The following is a 25,657-nucleotide window of genomic DNA, read 5'->3' on the forward strand; positions in this document are numbered from 1 at the left end:
CCATGGTCCTGGGATTGAGCCCCGCATCGGGCTCCCTGCTCAGCGGGGAGTCTGCTCCTCCCTCTCCCACTCCCCTGCTTGTGTTTCCTCTCTCGCTGTTTCTCTCTGTCAATTAAATAAACAAATAAAATCTTAAAAAAATTTTTTTCATATGGTTTTCACATTGTATTTCTATTGGATGGTACTGGTCTACATCTTGGTGTGAGTTGTTTAGGTTTTCTCCTGAGGGCAAAGGGAAGCCTTTAAAGAGTTTTAAGTAAGGGAATAATGTGATCTGATTCAGTTTTTAGAATATCACTTGGCCTCTGCGGAGAAGAGATTGGTGGGGCAGAGGGACTAGAGGGGGGGGCAGGAAGTGGTCACAAAAGCACGGGAAACAGGCAGAGGTCTGTGCTAGGACAGTGGTGGAGGAGGTAAAAGGGGGGGGTGGATTCAAGATCTATTTGTAGATAGAGTCTATGGGACTTCCTGAAGGTGGGGTGTGGGGTGAGGGAGGGGTACAGCCAGGCATGGCTCAGGCAACTAGGTGTATGAAGTGGGGCCATTTACTGAGATTGGAAAGACTGGGAGGGGAACAGGGCTTCGTTTGTTTGGCTGCTTTTCGTTTGGTGGATGGCAGAGATTGAGACTTCTGTTTGGGGTGTGCTAAGTTCAAGAGGCACGCATGTCAAGTGGAGGTGTTAACCGGTCAGTATTATGAGCCTGGAGCTCTGGAGAGATCTGTGCTAAAAGTTACAAAGTTAGGAGTCTGCATAGAAGTGAAATTAAACCCATGGAAGCAGATGTCCTCACCAAGGGAGAGAGCTGTGTAAAGCATAAAGGGAAGGGACCCTAGGACCCAGCCCTGAGGAACCCCACCACATCTGTTCCAAGGAGCCAGCCATGGAAGCTGAGCCTTGGGTTTGGAGGGGAGCAGAGAAATGAGGCAGGAGCTACATAGGGGTACTAGTCAAAGGAAGGGTTTTCTTCTTAAGATGAGAGACAAAACTCAATAGGAAATGATCTAATCTTTTAAGCATATAATAAAACAAAACATATTTTTTCATTACTTGAGTCTCTTTAGAAAACGTTTTTGATTTAATTAAAGCAGACATGTCCCCAGGGCTACCCTCTCTATGGGCTTGTGTCAGCAGCATGGTGATGATGCTTCCCTACAGGGGTCCCACACGGTCCCCGATGACTCTATGGACAGAGGAGGTAAATGGATGACCGTGGGGGACCTCTTTTGCCCGAGGGGTGATGGCTGCTTTTCCAAGGTTTGGGTGGGCAGCCCACCTTGAGGATGGCTGCCTGTCCTGGAAGGCAGGTTGAGGGCATGTGTCGTATCTGTCTGGCTTGGTGAAATCTTTCCTTTTAGAGGTCTCGAGGACATTATCTCAAAGCCACACCATTCTTATTCTGCCTTTGAATTCGTTGAGAAGAAACCTTGACAGAGGGCGCCTGGATGGCTCAGTCGTTAAGCGTCTGCCTTCGGCTCAGGTCATGATCCCAGGGTCCTGGGATCGAGTCCCACATCGGGCTCCCTGCTCGGCGGAAGTCTGCTTCTCCCTCTCCCACTGCCCCTGCTTGTGTTCCCTCTCTCGCTGTGTCTCTCTCTGTCAAATAAATAAAATCTTAAAAAAAAGAAAAAAGAAACCTTGACAGACACGCTGTTTTAGAGAGGATGAGAAGCGGCCGGTGGGGGTGGGGGTTGGTGGGACTGGGGGAGTGAGGAAGGGCAAATAGACACCAGCCAAACAAAGCATCTGCTTTTATCAAAAGTGCTGTGTTTGACAGACTGAAGCCTGATGAGTCACTGATGCCAGACCCTCTCTGCCTGCCAAGAGACACACTGGCTGTGATACGGTTTTTCTTATTCTTAACTCTATTCAATTTGACCGACTGCTGCCAAGTTAAGATTTGAGCTGTAGCTTTTAGCTTAATGCTGTCACTGGAATTCTGCTGAGCACAGGTTAACTAACCTCTGACTGTGTCAAGTTTTTATCAACTAGCTTAGCCTTGGATTCCTGTATAGACTCACCAGAGTGTAACATGTAGGATATTGAAATGATGCCTTTTTTCACGTGATTAGGGAATCTGCCTGAGGAGGTGGTTTAATTGCCATCCTTTTAACATACATCATGAACACATGAATCAGGCATTGCTGTATTTTCAAATGAGGTAGAAACGGACTCACAGAAGCAGGAATTGGCTGCCGAAGTGAAAGAAGCAGGAGTATTATTTTAAGTACCCAGGCCTTAGACTCTCTGATAGCCAGGGAGGGAAATATGTCCTCATCTGGAGCGTACCCTGGGCCTTAAGAAGAAAGATTCCCAAAGTTGAAGGAAATGCTAAAGCTGATCGCACGGCCCGAGGCCCTGAAAGGGAAACACAGTTGAGGACAACCATAAATAGTGCGCCCAACACAGTTCAAAGGAGGAACAGGTAGGTGACCGTCCAGGTCGTTCTTGGTTTAAGGCTGTGTCTGCAGAACTGTCTAGCTGGGTCCCCATAATGCGTTGTGATGAGCCGGGGCCATTCTGATGAATTCATTCACCGGTACGTTGAACATGGCCTGTGTGCCTGGCTTTGTGCTGGGTGGTAGAGCTTGAAAGGCACACCAGGGGCTGTGTCTGTGTGAGGAGTTCCCAGCCCTAGGGAAAAGGGGCGCCCCTTTTGAACCCTCTGACCTCACCAGCATCTGTTCTTTCCATCTTCTTTGCCTAACTTCCCATCCATGGGGTAGCCCTTCGTACCACTTCCTAGTTCTATAAACAATTCTGCTTTTCTTGACCTCTGGACTTAACATAATTCCAGGTATGCACATCCTTGACTGGGTGGTTGAAGATGGTGCTTTCTAGATAACCATTCCCTCAGGGCCTGCCTGCTCTGTGCCGACACTTGCTCTGGGCTGTCCTGGCCTTGGACCCAGGCCCAGGAAAGCTTGGGCCATGCAACCTATGCAACCAAGGGCTTTATCAGAGGGTGGCTCCGGGCTATCAAAGAAACAGAGTGCAGGGTGAGCAGAGAATTGTGAAAAATGCTAAGGGTAACACAAAGGGCTTTCAGAAATTACGTTTGGAACAATAGAACCAGAGAGAGGGGCATGGGAGAGCAACCAAACTGCTGAGCCTCTGTCCAGCTTGCATTTTTTTGTCAAGGAAATGACTTTTCTGACTGGAAAGGGTAGGATCCGGGTAAAGGAAGAGAACTGTCAGCGTGGAGCAGACGAGGCCATGGCAAGAGGCTCTAAGGCCACCAATGAGGTAAAGCCCCGGGGCCGCAGAAGCCGGAGGGAGCTTGAGGCCGAGACCCAGACCATCAACTCCGAGGAATGCAGACACACTACAGGGAAGATGTGGACAGAGGAGTATTTCAATTTTCAAGAAAGGAACTAGAGAGGTGAAATTAACCTGTAAAATGATACAGTTGACCTGATCTCAGGAAATATCTTAAAAAGATTTTTAGGACAATGAGTTTTGCATATTTGGTGGAGGAAACAGCAACTATTAGTATGTTAGCAGGGCTTTGCCAAAAGCAAGTCATACCAGATTAATTTCTTTCCTGGGGTTATTTGTTGGGAGGTTAAAGGAAGGTTGAGAAGGTGTGTAAGCAGATGTCAATCACTGGTCATAGTGTCTGGTGAGGGGCAGGCCAGGTGGTAGTAGGTGAAGTGTGCTGTGGGCTGTGTCCTGATTGACCCACGTCTTGGACCACTCTAGCCAATTTTTAAAAATCGTTTAGACAATGATACTGACACACAGATCACATTGGTGGATGACATGAATCATAGAAGAAAAATATGTCAAAATGACAGAAATGAGATCCAAAAAAGATCTTGGTGTTTGGAAAGAGTAGACCCAATCTAATTGGATAAGACTCGAGTGAGAGGCAAAGACTTACACTAGAGTCCAAAAACAAAGTCAGAGTGTGGGGTTTGGGTTATAGCTGCGTGTGAAAAATATATGCAGGATTTGGATAAGTGCAGCTCAGAATGAGTCAGCAGGGAGTTATGGTTGTTAAAGAAGCGAATGTGATTTTAGGAGCGTTAATTGAAGTTTAATATTCGGACGAAGGGAAGTGGTCACTCTTGGCTGCCCAGATCACAAATCTGGCAAATTGTTTTTAGCTCTAGACAACCGGAAATGGAAGATGCATTCCCCTAGAGCAGTGAGCTTCTGCTGAGGCCACTCCTCTGCTCTGAAGCAGATCTTTTGGTTTAATCATTAAGGAATATCCCTGAGGTTTAATGTACTGGTGAAGAGGAACTTCTCATGTCATACGTTAACCCTGGGAGATTATAAAATATGCACCAACCTTAATCCTGTCAACTCCTAGTGAAGTCGACTTTAACAAATAAGGTCAATAAATATGTTGTGAGATGTGGGAAACTCTCTTCTCATTTATTTTGCAAGGTGGTGAAACCAAATATATTTTCCTAGGTGCACATCTAGAAGTGTTATAGTTCTCTGTTTTTAAAGCTACATCCCTTTTAAAATTAGCAAAGACTTGGGACACCTGGGTGGCTCAGTCAATTAAGCATCTGCCTTTGGCTCAGGTCATGATCCCAGGGTCCTGGGATCGAGCCCCACATCAGGCTCCCTGCTCAGCGGGGAGCCCGCTGCTCCCTCTGCCTGCCGCTCCCCCTGCTTGTGCGCACTCTCTCTCTCTGACAAATAAATAAAATCTTAAAAAAAAAAAAAGACTATATACATAATATGCCCTGCCTAGAGTAGGAAAGTACCTCCTTCCTACTCTTTGGGACAGTTATGTGATTCCCAGCATCAGTAAGGAACCTGTCCATCTAATCACGTACTAGTTTGAGATTTTTCCAAGAGACACCATCTCTCTACTCACCAGGCCAGCCCTGTTTTAAGCATCCATTTCTTCTCATTTTCCCAGAAGCCGATGGACACGGCCCTGTAGTAAACTCTCTGTCCTCTTGGCGCTCTCCCTGATGAACTTCAAACATGGCATTTCAGACATGTCCAGAGAGATTCATTTTCAGCAGGGAGAGCCAGCCCCTCGATGTCACTTTGAAAACATCTGGTGTCGGGCTGGGGAGCCAGGAACAGCCCTGACAGCAGCATTGATCCACAGCCGAAGGGGTTCTGCCTGAGCACCCCCCCACCCCCCAGTTCAGGCACAGGCTTGTGGCTAAATTATCTCCTTAATGTGGAGGCCCATCAGTTAAAAACATTTCTGTCTTGTTTCCTCTTGTTCCTTCTCTCCTTCCAATGTTACCCTTCCCTTGGTGAACCCAGGGATTTGTGGCAAAGGGAAGGGTTGGGGTCTAGGCCTTCTGCACAGTGGAGAGGAAACATGCGCGCACGCGCACACACACGCACATACATACTTGTTCATTCCTTCATTCAGACCAACACTTAGCAAGCCACTGTGCCCTGGGGATACAGAGGTGAATAAAATAAAATAATAGTCCCTGTTCTCAGCGAGCTCATAGTCTAGTAAAGGAGATGGACAGGAGTACATGTATTGTTTTGAATTATTATTTGTCATAAGGTTTTATAATTTAAAAGGAGGGCTGGGGAGCTATTCTTTGAGTTGTAGGGGGCAGGGGAAAGAGTGGTCAGAGGAGGTGGGAATGAACAGGAAGATGGTGGGGACTCAAAGCCTCTTGGTTGAGGGAATTCTAAACAATTTAGATTTACTGGAATGTAAGGAGCAAGGTGAGGAGTTGAGGCTGGTGAGATGGGCAAGGCTTAGCAGCATGGATATCATCTAATAAAATATAAAATGAGAATGCTAGACTGTTCCACATATTAATTTTACCTAAAAGAACATGATCTAGTAAGAAATATCATCCAGTGGACACAGAATCCTAGGAGATTTAAAGCCTATTGCCAACTCTTCCTTCCTGCAATCCTTCCATCCCCACTTCTTCCCAGCCAAGACCCTGAGATGCTGATGGTACTTTGCGATGGAGAATGGAAGATGAAGGTTCTAGATTCCAAGGCCATATCCACACGCAAGTGGGCTGCAGCCACCAAGTTGCCAGTGGAGGGCAAACTTTGTCCCAGTTGTTGGGTTCACCTTCGCTGATTGTGGGGCAGGCCCTGGTCATGAGTTGGTTAAGAATGGTAAACCAGTAGACCTCGAGGGTGCAGTGATTTCTCCTCCTTGGCCCCACTACTTCGGGTAAATGGAGAGACTTGACCTACTGGTCCCACATATCTCTTTGTCTTGCATTTCTGTTAGTTGTTCTAGGAATGAGTTCATTTGTGATCAGTCAGCACCCACAGAGCAAGAACTCCAACTTAGACATACAAGCCTTTTAGCCCTGACCTTCAGTAAGTTTTAGATAGAAGATTTTTGCACGGTGCTTCATATCCAGGAACTTTGTTCTACTTCCTTATAAGGTCTGCATGGATTCTTTGTGTTCTAATGCAGACAGTGAGCATTTATGAATCATGACAGTTTTGTTCTCCTTTTTCTGGTTCTTATACCTTTTTATTTCTTATTTAACTGTACATGCTAGGACCTCAGGACAAGTGGTGCACAGAAGAATGGACATCCTTGTCTTGTTTCTGACTGATGGCTTGATTTTAGTAATGATTCTAATACTTTGCCGTTAAAAATGCTTCCTGAGGGCTTTCATAGATAACCTTTGTCAGGTTATGGAAATCCTTCTGTATTTCGTTTGTGAAGAGTTAGCTTTTTCCCTGCTAAGATCCTGGAAGGATGATTTTTTTTTTTTAAGTATTTTTTTCTCCCATTAATTAGATGCCTCAAATAATTTTTCTACTTTAACATGTTAATGTGGTAAGTTGTATCAATAGGTTTTCACTATTAAACTGATCCTATATTCCGGGAATGAACCTAGTTTGATTATGGTGTAGATTTATACATTATTAGAATTAGTTTCTTAATATTTTATTGAGGGTTTTTTAAAAAATACCTATTCATGTGCGAGATTACCCTATACTTTCCTTTTATTGACCTTATCTGCTTTGGGGATCAAAGTTAAAATATCCTCTTTTCCAGTCTCTTGAAGCTTTTATATCATTTTCTTTTTTTTTTAAGATTTTATTTATTTATTTATTTATTCATGAGAGAGAGAGAGAGAGAGAAGCAGAGGCAGAGAGAGAAGCAGGCTCCCCAAGGAGCAGGGAGCCCAAAGCGGGGCTCAATCCCAGGACCCCAGGATCATGACCTGAGCCGAAGGCAGACAGCCAACCATCTGAGCCACCCAGGTGCCCAATTTATATCATTTTCAAGTAACAATTCCAACATTTGGCAGAACTTGCTAGATAATAATACCATGGAGGCCTGTGGGAAGATGTTGAACTACTCATTCAGTTTTTTTCTTTTTTTTTTTAAAGATTTTTATTTATTTATTGAGAGAGAGAATGGTAGAGAGAGAGCATGAGAGGGAAGAAGGTCAGAGGGAGAAGCAGCCTCCCCACTGAGCAGGGAGCCCGGTACGGGACTCGATCCCGGGACTCCAGGATCATGACCTGAGCCGAAGGCAGTCGCTTAACCAACTGAGCCACCCAGGTGCCCCTCATTCAGTTTTTCAAATGGTTATAGGGCTATTCGGGTTTGTTTCTTTTTGAGTCTCTTTTAGTATTTTTCTAGGAATTTGCTCATTTATGTTAAGTTTTAAAATTTATTGGCATAAAGGTGTTCATAGGATTCTCTTCCTGTGCTCTCTTGCATCTATGGCAATGCCCTCTTGTCATTCCTATATTGTTTTGTGCTTTCTCTCTCTTCTCCCCAGATGACATCTGTCAGAGGTTCATTCTATTAGGCTTTCCAAAGAACAAGGCTTTATTTATTGTTCCCCTGTTGTATCAATTGTTTTATATTTAATTTCTCTGCATTATCTCTGTTCTATTTTACGTTTATTCTTTTAATTTAAGCTGGACATTTAATTTCAGTCTTTTATTAACCCTAAAAATATTATGGTTGTACATTTACTTCAAAATACCACTTTTATTGTATCCTATATGTGTTATATTCTACCTTCTGAAAATCTGCTTTGTGAGTGTAACCTAGTTAACGGTTACTGTGTTCAGTGATATGCAGTGTTTAGGCTTATAGTTTCCTCTTATTCTGTATGTCTGTACATTTTTTTAAACTATGTTTTTTTTAATTGCCTTATTTTGTATTTTTAAAAATACTCTATTTTTCATTTAGTGGTTACTTTTTAATACAATTACTTTATAAAACATAAAGTAAAACAATACCTTTGGTGTCCCATTAGTTTGTCTTTTAAAAAAAATTGTGGTAAAATACACATAATATAAAATTTACCATCTTAGCCATTTTTAAGTGCACAGTTAATGAGTGATGAGTTAATGAATGATATTAAGTCCATTCACACTGTTGTGCAGCCAGCCTCCCCAACTCTTTTTATCTTGCAAAACGAACTCCGTACCCATGGAACAACTCCCTGTCTCCTCCCCACACCCCAGCCCCTGGCAACCACTATTCTTCTTTCCGTCTCTGAATTTGACTACTCTAGGCACCTCGTGTAATTAAAATTGTCCAGGGGCACCTGGGTGGCTCTGTCAGTTAAGCATCTGACTCTTGATTTCAGCTCAGGTCAGGATCTCAGGGTCGTGAGATCGAGCCCTGCATCCGGTTTTGTGCTCATTGTGGAGTCTACTTGCCCTTCTCCCTCTATTCTTCCCCCTACTTGTGTGTGCGTGCTCTCTCTCTCTAAAATAAATAAATAGAATCTAAATAAATAAATAGAATTGTACACTGTTTGTCCTTTTGTGGCTGGTTTACTTCACTTAGCACAAAGTCCCCTGTTGTAGCCTGTGTCAGGGTTTCCTTCCTTTTTTGAGGCCAAGTGATATTCCAGTGTATATGTATACCACATTTTGTTTATCCATTCTTCTATCAGTGGATGCTGATTAGGCTGCTTCCACATTTTGGCTTCTGTGAAGAATGCTGCTAAGAACACACGTGCACAAATATCTCTTCGAAATCCTGCTTTCAGTTCTTTTGGGTATCTACTCAGAAGTAGAATTGGTGGATGATATGGTAGTTCCATTTTGAATTTTGTGAGGAACCGCCATACTGTTTCTCCTAGCAGCTGTACCGCTTACGTTCCCGCCAACAGTGCATAAGGGTTCCGATTTCTCCATCTCTTTGCCAGCGCTTGGTTTTTGTTTTTTTTTTAACTCCACAAATGACTCATTTGTCTTGTTCTGTACCATCTGTGCTGGTTCGTAGTCACCTACATGTTTACCAGTTACTGTGTGCATCATTCACTCTTAGATCTTAAGCTATTCTTCTGGTATCCTTTTCATTCTTCCCAAATGGTGTCTTTATTTATCTAAAATTGTCTTTATTCACCCTTGTTCTTGGTAGTTTCGCTGGGCAGGAAATTTTGAGCTCCTCACTTTCTTTCCCTTCTGGCTGATGAAGAGCCGCTGCCGACCTAATCCTCATTGCTCAGAGGGCAACCTTCCTTTGCTCTTTGGCTGCTTTTATCATCTTCTCTCTGGTTTCGAGGGTCTGTAGTTTCCCTGCAGTGTGTCTAGGTGAGAATGTATTTTTGTTGATACTGCATAGGATGCATTGGGATGCCTGAATCTGAGAATGGGCATCTTTCGTTTATTTTGAAGATTTCCCATCATTATTTCTTTGACGATTGCTTTTTCTCTCTCTCGATTCTCTTCTTCTGGAGTTCTGGTTAAATGTAATTAGGCCTTCTCATTCTACCTTCTACATCGCTTTTATATTTCCCATCACCTTTCCTCTCTGTGCTGTGTTTTGTATAGTGTCTTTTTATATTTGTTTATAGTTTCTTCATAGATTTGTCATATTTTCTTAGGTCATGTTTAACCTGTTATGTAGCAGATTATATATTTTAATCAGTTTTTAAAATTTTTGTAATTGCCTGTTTAGTCTGAGATCACTTTTTGATTCCGTCTTTTTTTTTAAATCATACATTGTTATTTTATAGCCTGTATCTGATATTCCAGTATCTGAAGTCTTTGAGGATCTCAGTCTATTGTTCTTTCTGCTGACTTCAGTGGTTGGGGCTTGCTTCCTTGTGTATGTGGTTATTTCTGAAAGGAAATTTATGTTTGACCACATTTGTGGATATCCTGAGTGGCATTCGGTTGACAAAATTTTCCCCCCAGAAAGTATTTACTTTTTCCTCTCTAGTGGCACCACCAACACAGAAACTTTAATTTCTCAGTTTGGGATTCTCTGTCAAAGCACGTAGTATACATTTGAATCCCAGCCAACATGAAGGCAGATCTGCAGTTACAAGTTCTTAGGGGAGACTCTTCTTACTGTCATTTTTTCCCATCAGAATTTGTGGTGGAGACAGTAGGTTTCCTTCCTGGTTCCCCTTGCTAGAGAGCAAGTTACCTTCTTAATTTTTATGTATGTATTTATTTTTGCACATTCTTTCTGTAGGGGTGGTTTAGTCCCATTCTGATGGCTTCGTGGTTAGCTGCTGACTTCTGTGGACCCAGGGCTTACCCTCCCTGCTTTGCTTTTTACCCTCTTGTTGTTCATGTTTTGTGTTCTTGATGTGTTCTCTGTTTCTGTATCTGTTTTTTATATGTCTATGTTTCTTGAGGACTTATCTTTCTAGTGACTTCTGCAATGCACTTGAAAATATATTTGTAATCTATCATTTAGTTTTCAGAGTATCTGGTCTCCCGTATTAAGCAAATCAGAGTCCCAGAATAGAAATTTCTAATTTTCTGAGGCTTTTTTTGGACTATATACAAAGGTGGTTTTTTTGTGGTTTAAATTTTCATTTGTCCATTCTTGCCCTTGTTTATTAATTGGCTGCTATGTGACAAATACAGTTTTAAGAGCTTAGTATACATTGGTGAGCAAGACAGAAGTAGCCCCTACCCTCGTGGAGGGTACAGTCCCATGGAAAAGACATAAACAAGCACTGGTTGCTCACAGTGGTGGTGGGGCTGATGGAGAAGACCAAAGGGTTACGGAAAACAGGTATTCTCGGCTGGTATCTACACAGCTATCTTGTTTTGTTCTCTGTTTCCTTCCTGAGTTGACTATTTTTGTCCCTGTGAGGGGATCCCTTAAATATTTGTTATATTTCCTCATACTTTATGGGAAAGATTTACATGTTCATAATTTGGAAGATGTGAACAACCCTTCTGAAAGTAACTTACCAGTTGAAAAGGAAGGGAGTTTATCTGAGACATTCAGTAGCTGAATGGCAGCAATCATATGTGCGCTGCTAACCATGGAAAAAGGGTGGTAATGGGGCAAAGTCTTATAGATAATTCAGATCCCGGTATAGTCTTAAAAGTTTGTGTAGTACAGTGCTTGAAGCAAAGGTTTTTGCTAGTTCATTCTTAATGAGCATATTGAGATGTGCTAGGCATCATCTACTTAGTTCCCTTAGAAAGAATTCAGCAAGTGCTCTCTCTCTTCCCTTTCCCCCACCAAAGCCAGTCATTTACCACCATCTGTCTTTTCTCACTTAGAACAGTCTCCTAAATCTGTACACCATCCCCGCTCCCTCTGTCAGTATAGCCCAAGCCTCACCCTGTCACCTAGACCTCTCTAGCATCCTCTCCTTTTGTCTTCCTGACTCTGTCTTGCCCCCCATGAATTTGTTTTCCACACCAGTGCAGAGGGATTTTTCTAAAACACAAATCTCTGGTTCTTCTGCAGCTTAAGATTTTTCAACAAATCCCATTGCTTTCCTAAGTCTAGACATGTTTACATGGCATCCAAGCCCCTTATGCTTGGCTCTGCCTCTCTTCACCCTGATCTCCCAAACCCCCACCACTCCTGAGCCTCCTCCAACCCTATGCTTCCATTACTTGTTCTTTTATTCATGAATTCAGCAAATGGTTACTGGGCAACTGCTGTGTGAAGAGCACAGGGGATACCAAGGTGAATAAAGCAGAGAAAGCCTCAGTCTTGCAGGATTATATTCCAGAAAAAAAGACCATGAGCAAATAAACGTTTCATATAATATCAGATAATATGGGAAAAAATAAAGCCAGATAAGGCCAGAGAGGGTAGTGGTGGTGCTTATTTAGATAAGTGTTTAAGGAAAGCTTCTCTGAGGAGGTGTTGTTTGAGCAGAGACCTGAATGTTGTGAGGGAGTGAGCCCTTGAGAACCACAGGGAGAACGTTCTAGGCAAAGGAACAGAAGTAAATGCCAAGCCACAGAGGCAGCGACTGGCTTGGCATGTTTGAGCACCAGAAAGAAAAGTCAGTAGGCCTTGGATGGAATGAGTGTATTAGTATGCTTTTGCTGAGTAACAAATTGCCAGAAACGTGGTGCCTTAACACCTGTTTATTACCTCACAGTTTCTGTAGGACAGAAGTCCCACAAAGCTCAGCTGGGTTCTTGGTTACGGGTCTCAAACTCAAGATGTCAGCAGCTGGGCTCCCATCTGAGCCTCTGGGGAAGAAGCTGCTTCCACAGTCATTCGGGTTGTTGGCGGATTTCGGTTCCTTGTGGTTGTAGGACTGAGATCTGTTTCCTGGAAATCTGCTGGGGGCAGCTCCCACATAGAGGCCACCTGAAGTTCCGTGCCATGGGCCTTCTCACAGGCCGTGTTGTAACGTCACACCACCAACAGGCTCCTTCATGTCCAGGCCCCCCCTCACTCTGCACGTGAGGTGAGGTTGGAGAGCTGGCGGGGACCATGCCAACCAGGGCCTCGGAGGCTCTGTTGAGGACTCCAGGGTTTTGTTCTGATCGGATGGAAGTTATTAGAGGATTTTGATTTGGGGAAGGATCATGCTGGCTGCTGTGGAGACGGTGGAGCTGGGAACGTGTTGCAGGCGTCCTGGCGAGATGTTGGTGGCCTGGGCTAGAGTGGAATTACTCCTGAATGCTGTGGTTTCCCAAGTGCACCACAGTGTCCCATGTCCCCATGTGTTTGCACATGCCTCTCCCATTGCCTGGACATTTCTCATTACCACCTCCCTCTCAGTTTCTTCACCCAGTGAGTCCCTACCCAGCCCTCAAACCTTAGCTCAAAGGTTGCCTGAAAGGCCCCTCCATGGTATTTCCTTCCCACTGACACCAACTTGAGTTGTGATGGGTCTGTTGATCAGTCTTCCCCACTGGCCTGCAGCTTCTCCGGGAGCAGAGCCTTTGTCCCTGATTCCTCTGCTTCCATTGTCTAGCCTACAGCATAGCATGTTGGAGATGCCAGATGATGTTTGTAGGATGAATGCAAGAACTATGGAGATACTGGGAATGAAGTAGACTCGCCACTACTCTTGGGTTGCTTACCTTGTTGAGGCGAGACCTTATATAAATAAATATACAATAGAATAAACCAGAATGCAAATACCATGCCATGTGCACAAAGGCGGGGTGCCCACTCTGTGGATTACTGGCGTGCATGGAGTTTAAGGGGAACCTTTATTCTACTCAGTCTGGAACAGTTGGATCTAGTTTCTCACATCCCTCTATTGCATGAAAGAATCCTCTTACTACAAATGATTCCTCTTTGTTATATCCAGAAGGACATTTGTTTGGCAACACTGTTAGCCATTAATTTATTCCATAATATTTCAAGAAGTCAAAACACTCATTCATTTAAAACATTCTATAATTTAAGACAGACATAGGGTAATTCATTCCTCATCTGTATTCCAAGCGTTCAGAAAAGATCTGGTAGTGAAGTTTGGCTTGTATATTCAAGAGGGAGAACCTCTTAACTCAAAATAGCAAATGTGTAGATCAAGTGTCCTTTTAAGAGGGAGGCACTATTAACCTGGTTACTGATGAGAAACCAACTAAAATAGTAAATACATCATTTCTGTGACTTCCAACTACACATCCCTCAGAATGAACCTAAGGAAGCGGGACCCTGGAAAGGCTGATTTAACCGGAGTAAACACAGTGATGTTATTTAAAACATAATAAACATAAGAACAAAATAACAGGAGGGTCCAGTTTCATTCTGCCACTCTCCTGCAGTCTGTGGACCATGCGCTGTAGGGCAGCATGCCTGACAGAGGGGCCGTGGGTGTCTGCCAACCTCACCAGTTGTAAAGGGAGATACACAAAACATCATGGATTCACAAGGGTAGGGATTCATAATTTGCATAAGCAAAAAAAATTGTTTTTAACTTTTCTTTTATATTGCCAAGTTCCTCTGTTTGTTTTCTAGTGATCTCTGCTGGAGAATATAAATCTGTGGCTTAAGGAGTGTTTGGTGCACAGACTTGTATGAATAATTGGATATTCTCTTTCAAATTAGAGGCTAGGGCTACAGGGCCAACTGCTATGTTTTCTAGCTCACATCTTTTGGCCAGCTGGAATGAAGTGGGGGCTGAGAAAGGCGACACAGCACTTCTGCATTTAAACATAATTTTTTTTTAAAAATTGAAAAAAATAAAAATAGGAGCTAGCTCTTAAAAATAAACATAATTTAGTTCAGGGCAATGATTTTTAAAGTTTCTGGACTTGTAACACACTCTTGGTTTTATTAGACACTCTCCTGTATTCCTTCCTTGCCTGTCTAAAAAAAAGGATGAGGAGAACGTGAGGATCCTCTAGGGCACCCCTGGGAGCCCTGAGTTGGAATTTTAGGACATTTGGATTCCCCTCTGCTCTTGTGGCAGAATGAACAAGGCTCCCCTAGCAGAGTTCATCTGGGGGGCAGGGTCGAAAGGGGACTTCAGGTTTATCTCTCACCAGAGCCTTCCAGTTTCCTTCTCTTCTGCTCAGAGAAGTGTGTGGTAGAGGATCAAAGAGGAATACAGGAGGGGCGCCTGGGTGGCGCAGTCGGTTAGGCATCCGACTCTTGATCTCAGCTCAGGTCTTGATCTCAGGGTCATGAGTTCAAGCCTTGTGTTGGCCTCACGCTGGGTGTGGAGCCTACTTTAAAAACAAAAAAAAAAAAAGAAGAAGAAGAAGAGGAATACAGGAGGTTCATCTAAGGTGGGGGGCATTTTGGAGAAGACCCCAGGCTCTTTGGTGCTGGGCTCTCTGGATGGGAGAGCACGGGCTGCCCTCCTCTAGGAGATCTTGTCTCTGCGTGGGGACTGTGCTAACCAGCGCTGCCTCAGGAGCCACCAGGCCCAGAGCCTGGCCTGGTCCCTGTTGGTTATCCCACCTCTTCCCAAGAGAGCTTGAAGGCTCTGTTCTGAGAGAACTAGCCCAGAGAGTTTTTAGGTACATCTCTAGAGAAAGGAAGAAAGGAACGTTTCAGCTTTCAGAGGTGAAAGGAGAAGGATTTTAGAGCTAAATCTGGTGAGCAGAGCAGATCCCGAACAAAATTCTAAAAAGAATTTACTAAAAGAATGACATTCGAGCACCTAAAAAAGGAGAATTAAAATGACAAACCATGACCCTATGGTCTTGGTATTTGGCAAATGTTTTCCCAAAAATGAATGAAATGAAGCTCAAGGAAAATATTTGACAGTGTGCTAGCTGCCAGTGAAAAAGTTCAAGCTTTCAAGTGAAAATTGGAAGTTTGAAAAATATGTAGCCTCCACCATGCGCTTGACACTTCCCGATGCTTAGTGACTTCTGATGAGATCAGCGACGACACTGACAAATGTGATTCTTTTTTTATATTATGATGAAATGTGTCAAAATTTAGAATATCTGCATTACTCTGTGAACCAGTATTTTCCCGGACAGTGGATACAGAATCACACATGGATAAAAGGTCCAATCAGAGTGCAGGAGAGAGATGCTGAAGAGTAAGAAGCGTGGTTCAAGATGCTGCATTACAACTAGCCTTTAAGAAATTATCACTTGTTTAGTTTTGGTGTGGTATCAAAGAAGAATAGCCATAATTACCTGAAGAGTCTAACGAAATACCCCACCCTTTTCCAGTTTCATATCTATGTGAGGATGGACTTTTTTCTAAACCAAGACATAACATACTGAATGCAGAAGTAGATATGAGAGGGGCGCCTGGGTGGCTCAGTCGGTTAAGCATCTGCCTTCAGCTCAGGTCATGATCTCGGGGTCCTGGGATGGAGCCCTGCGTTGAGGGGAGGGGCCGTGTCCCTGCTCAGCAGGGAGCCTTGCGTCTCCTTCTGCCTCTCCCCTCTGGTCATGCACGTGCACTCTCTCAGATAAATAAATAAAATCTTTAAAAAGAAAGAAGTAGATATGAGAATTCAGCTGTACTTCTAAGCCAGATGTGAAAAAGATTTGCAAAAATGTGAGTGTCACTCTTTTCACTAAATTTTTATTAAGAAAAAATAACTATTCGTAATAAAATTGTTTTATATAAAATATAATGGGTTCCTTTTTAAAACACTAATAAATATTTTGAAAATTTCCGTTTAATTTCTAATATCAGTGATCAGTAGATATAACCCACATGAACAAAAGCTCTTTGGGGTCCTTAGTAATTTAGAGCATAAAGAGATCCTGAGACCAAAAAACATTTGGGAACCACTGATTTCAGCCCCCCATACCCATCCTGTTTATCCATGCATTAATACATGGATTATGAATGTATATAATGTGCATTTTTAAATGTGCCTAAAAAATTTTGAAGATGAGAACAGCCTTTCAGTGGTTGTAACATCTTCCTGCCTTCCCAGGGCCAGACCCTGGGGCCAGATGATTAGCCTAAGACTGGATGGCTATACGCCTGAAATGTTAATTCAGTAGAAAACCAGGGGTTCAAGAACTTAAAAGGGAGCACAGCCAAAGTGCTGCCAACCAAGTTTTTCATCACTAGCCGGTGGTTCCACGGATGCAAAGCCTGATGACATCGACACGGTGTCCAGAGCGTGTGGCAGAAGTGGTGACCAGGCACAGGACAGATTCCAGTGCTTTGGGAAAAAATGCCTGATAAACGAACTTGAAGGCAGAGAGTTGTAAGGCTTTGAAAGACTGGTTTACACCCCTCTTTGATGGGAATGCGCCCAGGGACGGTGAGCTTACGCTGTTCTCAGATCCTTTGTCCCTGTGAGGGTCTCATTCCAGAACCTCATCCACTGACATGGAGAGGAGCATCTTGGATGACAGCCTACCCCCGTGCAGGTGCCCCCGTGTACCACCCTAAATGGACCGTCACACCAAGCCAAGCATGGACTTTGGGGGTTGTATCCATTTCCACAAGACGGTGGTATCCCTGAGCCATGGGGTTGGGACTCCTTGTGCTCCGGCAGTGACCCTCCCTTATCCCAGGGAGAAGTACTGCCATCTCTGGGGGTCGAGCCCACCCTTGCAAAGGAAGCGGCCCATTGGGGGGACTTGTGAGACACCCGTTCTTTCTGTAGATACACTAAGACCCTCTCCATGGAGAAGACTATTCTTACAGGCTTTAGAGCCATTCTGTCCTCTCAAAATGATGCCATCTCTGCAGGGATGTGTTGAGTTTTTGAAGTTTAAGTCTCTCAAGGCAGCTCGCTGTCTTTTCACATCCTCTGTTGAGGGGGCACCTCGCTATAACTCTGCAAGCACTGAAAATGGCCGCTCTCACATCTCCCGCTCCTCTCCTTTGCCCTAGTCGATTCTCTTCGTTTCTGTAGGGAGTCAGCCTCCTTAGGGCCACCTGCTGCTGTTTAGTTTTAATTGTCTGGTTAATCCCAACGTCATATTATGACAGACATGAGCAGACATTAGATGGGGGAGAGAACAGTACTGGGGCACCAAAGGAAATGAGGATGAACTGCTCTGCTTGACACCAGGGGTGGGGGTTAATCAAGGCAGTGATTTTTAAACAAAGAGGAGGATGTGGTCTAGGAGGAGAGCTAGGTTTACAGACTCCATCTTTTGCCCCCGCGACTGGGTGACCTTGGGCAGCCGCCGGGCCTGCGTGAGCCTCCATCTTCTTCTGTCAAAGAGGGCATAACACAGCTGTCTGGTCCAGAGGACCCCTCATCTGGGCATCCAGTCCTGCTTGACACCCACCTCTATCCTCCTTGCTGTTCTGTGCTTCAGATTTTTAGGCTAATATTTTTTGCTCAAGTGCATCTAGAATTAGCACATGAACTAGTCTAACATTTGGAGCCTGACTCTGATGAGAAAGCAGGTGGAGCTTCTAGACGGATTATGGTGGTGTCCTACCCCCTACCCCTGCCCCCAGCAGGGATCTGTATCTGTTCTAACTTCCTTATCTGTCTGCCGTGAGGATTGCCTGGGAGGTGGGCCCGTCTTCATAATTTGAATGAAGAGCGTGAACATGACGTTGGATACGTTTTACTCAGCACAAGAATGCGTTGTTCCCAATTGTTCTCATACTTATGTTTTCTCTTTCCAGGGATCAGCATCTTCTGGACCCAACTCTGGAATATGTGAAGGTAGGAAACCAGGATTTAAGGTGGAACTAGGACCCTGTGTAATAGATTTCCCATTTTTAACAGTGTTGCCAAATAATGCTGCAGTCTGGCTTGTGTAGGAAGCTGCTCAGATTGGAACAACCAGGGGGTAATTTGACTCTCTTAGGCCTTCAGTTACTTTTGTAGGGGTCTTATGTCATCCTATTAGAGGTCTACAGTCTTTTTCCTCCTATCTGAAACCCTTGGGGTTAGATGGGTTTTAAAATTCAGAATTGTTTTTGGAAGGTAATATGGTACACATATATAACATCCTCAAAGGGGTCTAGCTAGGGCCAGCACTCAGACCCAAACTCATTATTTTAGCAGTGAGATGTAAGAATATTCACACAAAGTGGGATAAATAGACTGCATATGATTTTATGTAGCTCAGCTCACGCTTTGCCACCAAAAGAGGTGAGGTTTGTTTTGCTGCCAAATGACTTAAAATTTTTCAGTTTTCAGAGTGTTTTGGCTTTTGGGGATAGTAGATAATGAACTGTGAGCCTGCGTTTATCTTCCGTGGAGGACTGCAGGCTCCCTGAGGTTTTCTGAGTCAGCCTTCCGTTCCGACAGCCACTATCCTGTGTAGTAGCTCATCTAGGACCAGGAACTGTGGTCATATGCTGCTTTCCAGTGGGGCTGACATTCAGTGCTTCTAAATAGTCAATACTCTGAAACAATAATGTCCTTCTGAGCAGAAAGAAAAGATGCTTTTCACCACCACCACCCCTATTTTTGGGGGGTGTATATGTTTGCTTTATTTTATTTTTGAGAACTGAAATCTGGTACCTACTACAGAAGAGAGAACTCTGATTTGTCACACTGTGTTTCTTGGATTTATGACAACATACATCCTTAACTTTTAGGAGAAATCATGGCATGTGTTAAATTTGAAGGTGCTTGTGTCCCAGGAGCCACATTCCATCCTCTTTATTCTAAGGGCAGTGTCGCAGTTTGGGGATATTTAGGCCTGTTGTTTTTTCATGTTTTTTTTTCTCTCTTTAGACCAGAGGATGGATGATAGAGGAGAAACCTACAGTAGAATCACTGAGTGGCTTGAAGTTGTCGTAGTAAACCTTGTTGGACGGAAGTGGGTATTAGTCGTAGTAAAGCTTGTTGGACGGAAGTGGGTAGTAGTCGTAAAGCTTGTTGGACGGCAGTGGGTAGTAGTCGTCGTAAAGCTTGTTGGACGGCAGTGGGTAGTAGTTGTCGTAAAGCTTGTTGGACGGCAGTGGGTAGTAGTCGTCGTAAAGCTTGTTGGACGGCAGTGGGTAGTAGTCGTCGTAAAGCTTGTTGGATGGAAATGGGTATTCTTTTTGCCGCCCTCTCATTCCCAGTCTATGTCTGAGCTGTAGTTATCACTGCAGCAAATGTACAGTCCTAAGCCAGCATGGCTGTCATGTCAGAATCACAAGAGAGCTTTATAAATGATGTCTAGGTGCCTCTGGATGCATCTTTTTATGCAGGTTGTACACTGCAAAGCCTTAGAGGGGTGCTATTCACGGAGACTATGATTTGACTTGAGCACGACATAAAAAAATGTGCCCTAGCATCAGGCAGTGTGTAAATCACGGCAGCCCTTTAAAAGCCACCCATGCCATGTTTCCAAAAGTGGCTGTCCCCCGCGGCGGGCTCGCTGCTGGCTCCCGCACTCCAGAAACCTGGTTTTCCTTTCTCACTGTCCAAGCCTTCAAGATAATCCGGTGATGAATTATAAAGCTAAGCATAGATTCTGGAATGATCTGTTTTAGTATTCTTTAAGCTGTTGTGTCGCATTCATGAATGTCGGTCATTCTAAGTTGAGTTGTGTTGGGTAAGAAAAGATACTGGGGTTCTCAGTGGTGTCTGTCTTGCTCGGCAGTTTTTGCCTTCCCCAGCAGTGAGAGGTGATGGGACCGTCCTTGGTGGCTCGAGGGTACTTCTTTCCAAGGACCTGTTGAGGTGTTCTGAAGGTCACTCTTTGCTCCCAGCCTTGTCTCAGTCTAGTTAGGGCTTTATAAATGAACTCTCTGTGCTCCTCTTGGATGCATATACGCATGCATATATATATATTTTTTTTTAATTTTATCCTCATTTTGCCCCTGGTTTGGAGGGATGGTTTGGGGATTTGTTGGGCAAATGTGGGGTATTTTCATTTGCTTCTATGGTCACTGAAGCTCTGAAAGCACGTTCATGGAAGCCTTTGACCTCAAGGTCTAAATGGACCCATGTGTCATGCTTCTTGGGCCAGTGCAGGCTCATCCTAGCCTTTCTCAGACTTGGCCACCCTCTCGAGCCTGGCTGACAAGTCCATGTCATGAAGGCCTTGTAAATCGGTGCCAGCTGGTGCCTAGTGATTTGGAGGGTGACAGAAAATAAGGGAGGTGAGATAGTTATAGATAAACTGGGATGCAGTTTGGTGCCCCCTGACTTTGAGCTGTTACTTCCCTCCAAGCCCTTGGTGCACTTAATGCCTCTTGGGCATGTAGAAAAGTAGAGATTCTTTGTAAAATTCATTACATCACGTAGGGTCCCCTTCTGGTATAGTCAGATTATCAGCCTAAAAAACCAAGATGCAAAGGAGCACATTTTTAGGGACCTCATAATGGGGGTAGTCTGATCTCTGATGGAGAGCTCTGGGTCTCTGTCTTGAAGTGCCTTCTCCTTCCCATGGGAGACTTTCTAACCATCCTCACTTGGTTTTCCCAGTGTCAGGGAGGGAGGGAGAGAGGGAGAGATCGATCTGTCTATCTGTCTGTCTGTCTGTCTATCTATCTATCTATCTATCTATCTATCTATCTATCTATCTATCTGGGACTGGCTTCACTTCCGTGGGCCTGGGGGAACTGAGGCACTGGGGGTGGGAGGCGCTGGGGCTGTACTATGGTGGCCGAGAGAGCTGGGTAGAGAATGAATCCAAAATTCACTTCTGTCCAGTTTGGATTCTGTGCCCTCCTAACACCGGGTGCAGTTTGTAAGGAAACGCATTAATCCCGCGTGAAAGGGGACAAGTACGGTCAGCGGTTGCTAGGCTACCAGGAGCTCCTCTGCGCGCGGGGTGGGGGGGGGGTGTAGTAGTGGAGGGAAATGTGCGCGGGGGGGGGGGGGGGGGGGGCTGACGGAAGTCCTTTCCCTTTCCGCTGGAGCCTCCCCACAGCACCTAGACCCTACTCGCTGAATTCCATGTTTGGATGTGATAAGAAAGTTAGAGCAGCTCCAAACCGGCCAGAGGATTTTGGAATCTCATTCACCACTGTGTCTCTTTAATTCTGACTGTTAGGGGAGTTTTGTTTTTTCTTTTTCTACTTTTGCCTTATTTTTCGAGCCCTCACTTCTCCCTACTCCCCACCCCACCACAGTAGCTCAAAACATGATCATCTTGAAATTCTGATTTTAACTGTTTTGTGTAATCATGAGGTCCTTTTCTGTAATGAAATACCATGGATTGTCTTTTTCACTGCACCCGAAAGAAACCACTTCTTCCAGGTTGGAAAGCGGAAACGTCCACAGCGGCTCCACCTTCCTTTAATCATTTGTGACTTTGCTTAGTGGTGTACAGCGCTGGAATTTTCCTCTGTGTACCTAGCATACCTTACTGGAGATAAAAACTTTTTTTTTTTTAAACAGAGGAAATAGTTTTTGGAGGAGATAGCCCTAGGCAAAATTGTGAGGAAGGCTTTATTTTCTGGGCTCTTTTACTTGCTCGCTGCCCCATTCGGTTCTTGCCATATTTTTACCCCCATTACAATGTATTTATTCAGTGTTGTTTCTTAGACCTATGTCAGGTAACTGCTTAGAACATTTGATGAAATAATTGTACTAAAATGTGAATGGGTGATAATAGCTCAGTGTGTTAACCTTTCCAGATGGCATTCCAATAGCACACTCCAAGTTACACAGCCCTGAAGAACCCTCAGGGAGGGGAGCCCAGCCCACTCTCTGTGACTGTGGACTTACCACCTTCTTTCTGTGGGTCCCATCTTCTCACAATTAGAACATCAGGGGATGGGTCAGTGTCCTTTGAACATTTTTAGTATTCTCTATACCTGTGATAGGCTGGAGGGGAAAGTTTTTTTAGCAAGCGGGAAGAGGTTCTTAATCTATCAGTCTTGATCATCTGTCGCTATGAGCAGAAGTGACATATTGGTTGGAACATGTGTCTCAGACATTAAGACCAAGGATATGAGAGCTGGTAACTGCCCGTCCATCATATTACCTCAAAAAACTGGGCATGTACCTCAACACTCCTACATGTGCTCTTACCATCCATTATGCTTTCACTTTTGTAACCCCTTCTTGAACCTATGAAACCTACTTTCATTTTCACTCATTATCATTCTTTTCACTCTTTTCCTGGGGCTACTTTTTTAAGTTTCCAGACTTGCCCCCCCATACACTAAATTTTATAAACTTACATTATTTTTCGTCCTTTCCCCCTTTAGACCTATCTTCCTTGTAGACTGAAGATTATTTCTAGCTTCTTCACATACGAGCCTTACAGTCATTTTAATAAAGCATCTCTTTCTGGGAATGGTTTAAAAATATATTTTTTTAGGGGAGGTGGTGATTGGGGCAGAGCTGGGTAATTTTTCTTTTAAAAGAAGTGTTTATTATAGATTTTGCATTTTTAAATGCCCTTAAAGAAAGATAAATTGGAAAATAAAGACAAGTAGAAAAGGAAATCAGGATGACTGTTTTTCAAATTAGCCAAGATGTAGGCAAGCCCCTTTCCACGGCCAGGCTGTAAACAGCACCATGCCCGCCTGTGGACAAAGGCCTGCTCTCCAGGCGACCGCAGTTAGCAAGTGTCAAGACGGAATGCAGCCTTTTGTGTCTGGCTAGCCTCCTAGTGAACAAATATCCTTTCTTTTATAGGCAGCCTGGGTGGATTCTTGCTAGAACCACTTGTGAGCTTTTATGAAATGATTTGCAGTTTCTGAGCTCCTTCACAGGCTGGGAAAGGAACAGGACTGAGGCATTATCCTGAGTGGGGACCTGCACCTCCTTCCCCCACCTCCCCCGCCTCAGCCCCCTCCCCCCCACCCCCATTGCGCAGGAGCAGCTCCGGAGCCCAAGTGCCTTGGCAATCAGTCCTTTATGGGGTTAATGCACTGAAATGCTCTTTCTGAGAGGGCCTTGCAGATATGACAGGCTGCCCCAGGCTCAGATCTCAGCAAGGCCTCTTCCTGCGGCCAGGCTGGGGCTACATTAGGTCACCCAGCAGATTAAAAGAGGAGTAATTATGCGAATTCCAGCGCCAAGAATAAGCGGGCCTGCGATTGGGGAGCTCCTGGGAGAGGGGCCTGGGAGGCTGCAGCTCTGCTTTGTGCTCAAGATGGCTGCAGCCATGGCCACGGTTAAATAGCTGCCTTTGACGAACGTCTTTTCTTCCAGCAGGGGAAACAGGCCAGTCTGCTCTGAATTAGCCAGCTAACAAAGTCATGAAAGGGACTTACAAAAACAATGGCACGCTGTACATTCCGTGCGATTTTAGCAAGTTATATGAACCAAATAACGGCCCGATTGGCTGGCTCTGCAGGTTTTTGCCTGAGTGTGCACATCCGCAGAGCCAGCATCGTGCCCTGTGGGACCAGAAGATCAAACGCTGCCCGTGGTGAATGTGAAACAGCCCCGGGGCTCACATTCAGAGGAGCCGGAGAGAGCGCCTGCCTGTCCAACTTCTCCCACTCCACCCCGAAAACGTTCTCTGTAAATCTTCTTGGGAGGTTTAATGTTACTACAATTTAAAAACAATTTGCTGAGGCAGGGTGGCAAGACACAAGACTAGGGATGGAGGACAGTCCCTCATTCAGTGGAACCCTTTCCCGCAGGGGCTTTCAAAATGTGGGCATTTACAAGTGAAATCTTGTCATGAAAATGTATGTTCATTTCAAAATCTATATGTGAATGTTGATGGTGACGTTATTTATAATTGATAAAAACCGGGAACAGTTCAGATGTCCTTCAACTGGTGAATGGAGAAACTGTAGCGCACCGTACAATGGCGTGATAGCCTAGAAAGGAATGGACTGTGGGATGCGTATAAAAACTTATTAGTGACAGAAAACAGATCAGTAGTTGAAAAGGGGTAGGGAAGAGGTCCACCTCAAAAGGAAACAAAAGAACTTTTAGAATGATAGAAATACCTTGACTGTGGTTGCTTCCAAGCTCACAGGACAGTCCTCAAAAGGGTGACTCTTAATGTATGTAAATTATACCTCAGTGAGCCTGACTTTTAAAAAGCAAACTAAAACCTTATCATATTTTAGCCCTTAAGTGCTGCCACCCCCATAGGGGAAATGTTTGGTTTTGAGACAGGCCACCTCAGACTGCTGATCACACGGAGAAAGTGCTGAGCTTGTGGATATTTTGCAGCCCTGGCTCATTCAACAGATAGTTTGGAGCATATACCATGTGTTAGTAATTGCTCAGTGGAGCGAGGGATGGGAGCCAAGTGTTATCAAGAGCCTAACCTTAGATAGTGGCAGTGGGCATGGAAAGTCAGGGCGGGGGCTGGAGGCCCTTTAGAGAATTAAGAGCTATTTTATTAGGTGAGTTGACGGCTCCATGTGGACTTAACTGGAGGAGGTGAGGGAGAGGAAGCTGGGGGAATTCCAGAGTTCACAAGAGTGTCTGGCATCTTGCCAGAAGCCAGTGAATATTTTAAGGGAGGACAGGAAACTTCCAGTTGGAGACCTTATTACCCCAGTGACATTATGTTAATTGATGAGCATTTGGGGATATCATTAGACTGGGAGGATCAGCAAACTACAGCTGGAGGAGACCAAATCTGGCCTACCGCCTGTTACGGTACGGCACAAGCTAAAAATGGATTTTACAATTTAAGTTGTTTTTTTTTTTTTATCAAAAGAATGTGAAAATTGTAAAAATTCAGATTTCAACATAGAGAAAGCTTTACTGAAACACAGCCACACCCATTCATTTACATATTGCTGCTTTCTCACCATTACCGTGGAGCTGAGTAGATAGGACAGAATGGGCAGCAAAGCCTGATGTATTTACTGTCTGGCCCTTTACAGAAAAGAGATTTGCGGACCCCAGATCTAGACTATATACATATACACTCTCCCTGTTTTACCTCCCAGTAATGCGTAGCGGGCTTTCAGCAAAAATTTTCATGCCAACACTTCATGGTGCTACCTTGCATCACTGACGTCACTTTCATCTTGCCTGATGACACAGCAGTGAGTCCTTGTGCAGGTTGTGAGACCTTGCACAATCACAGAGATGATGCTGTGGCGGCACTGCACGATTTGGACACATCTCAGCAGCTCGTGGGGTGGACCTGTCTGCTGTGAGCAGCGGCTCCCCGCTGGGCCTGTCACATCTGCCATCTTCAGTTCTGCTGGCTGAAAGGCATGTGGGGACAGCACAGGTGCTTGAATCGTGACTGTTCTTGCCTGGGGCTTGTCTGGATAATGTCCTCAGGCCAGATTG

At 44.5% G+C, this 25,657-nt stretch overlaps 1 protein-coding gene across 1 annotated transcript in view; it reads left to right on the forward strand.

The window, feature by feature from the left end:
- Positions 1 to 25,657, forward strand: part of BCAR3 (BCAR3 adaptor protein, NSP family member) — a 109,826-nt gene that overhangs the window by 17,373 nt on the left and 66,796 nt on the right. Inside the window, exon 3 of the mRNA XM_028087680.2 lies at positions 18,163 to 18,202. Coding sequence (XP_027943481.2) covers positions 18,163 to 18,202 — 40 coding nt within the window. The remainder of the gene's footprint in view (positions 1 to 18,162; positions 18,203 to 25,657) is intronic.

The sequence above is a fragment of the Eumetopias jubatus genome, unplaced genomic scaffold (genome assembly GCF_037043125.1).
Source record: "Eumetopias jubatus isolate StellerSeaLion01/CBP00866 unplaced genomic scaffold, mEumJub1_p1.0 scaffold_4, whole genome shotgun sequence".
Classification (NCBI taxonomy): Eukaryota; Metazoa; Chordata; class Mammalia; order Carnivora; family Otariidae; genus Eumetopias; species Eumetopias jubatus.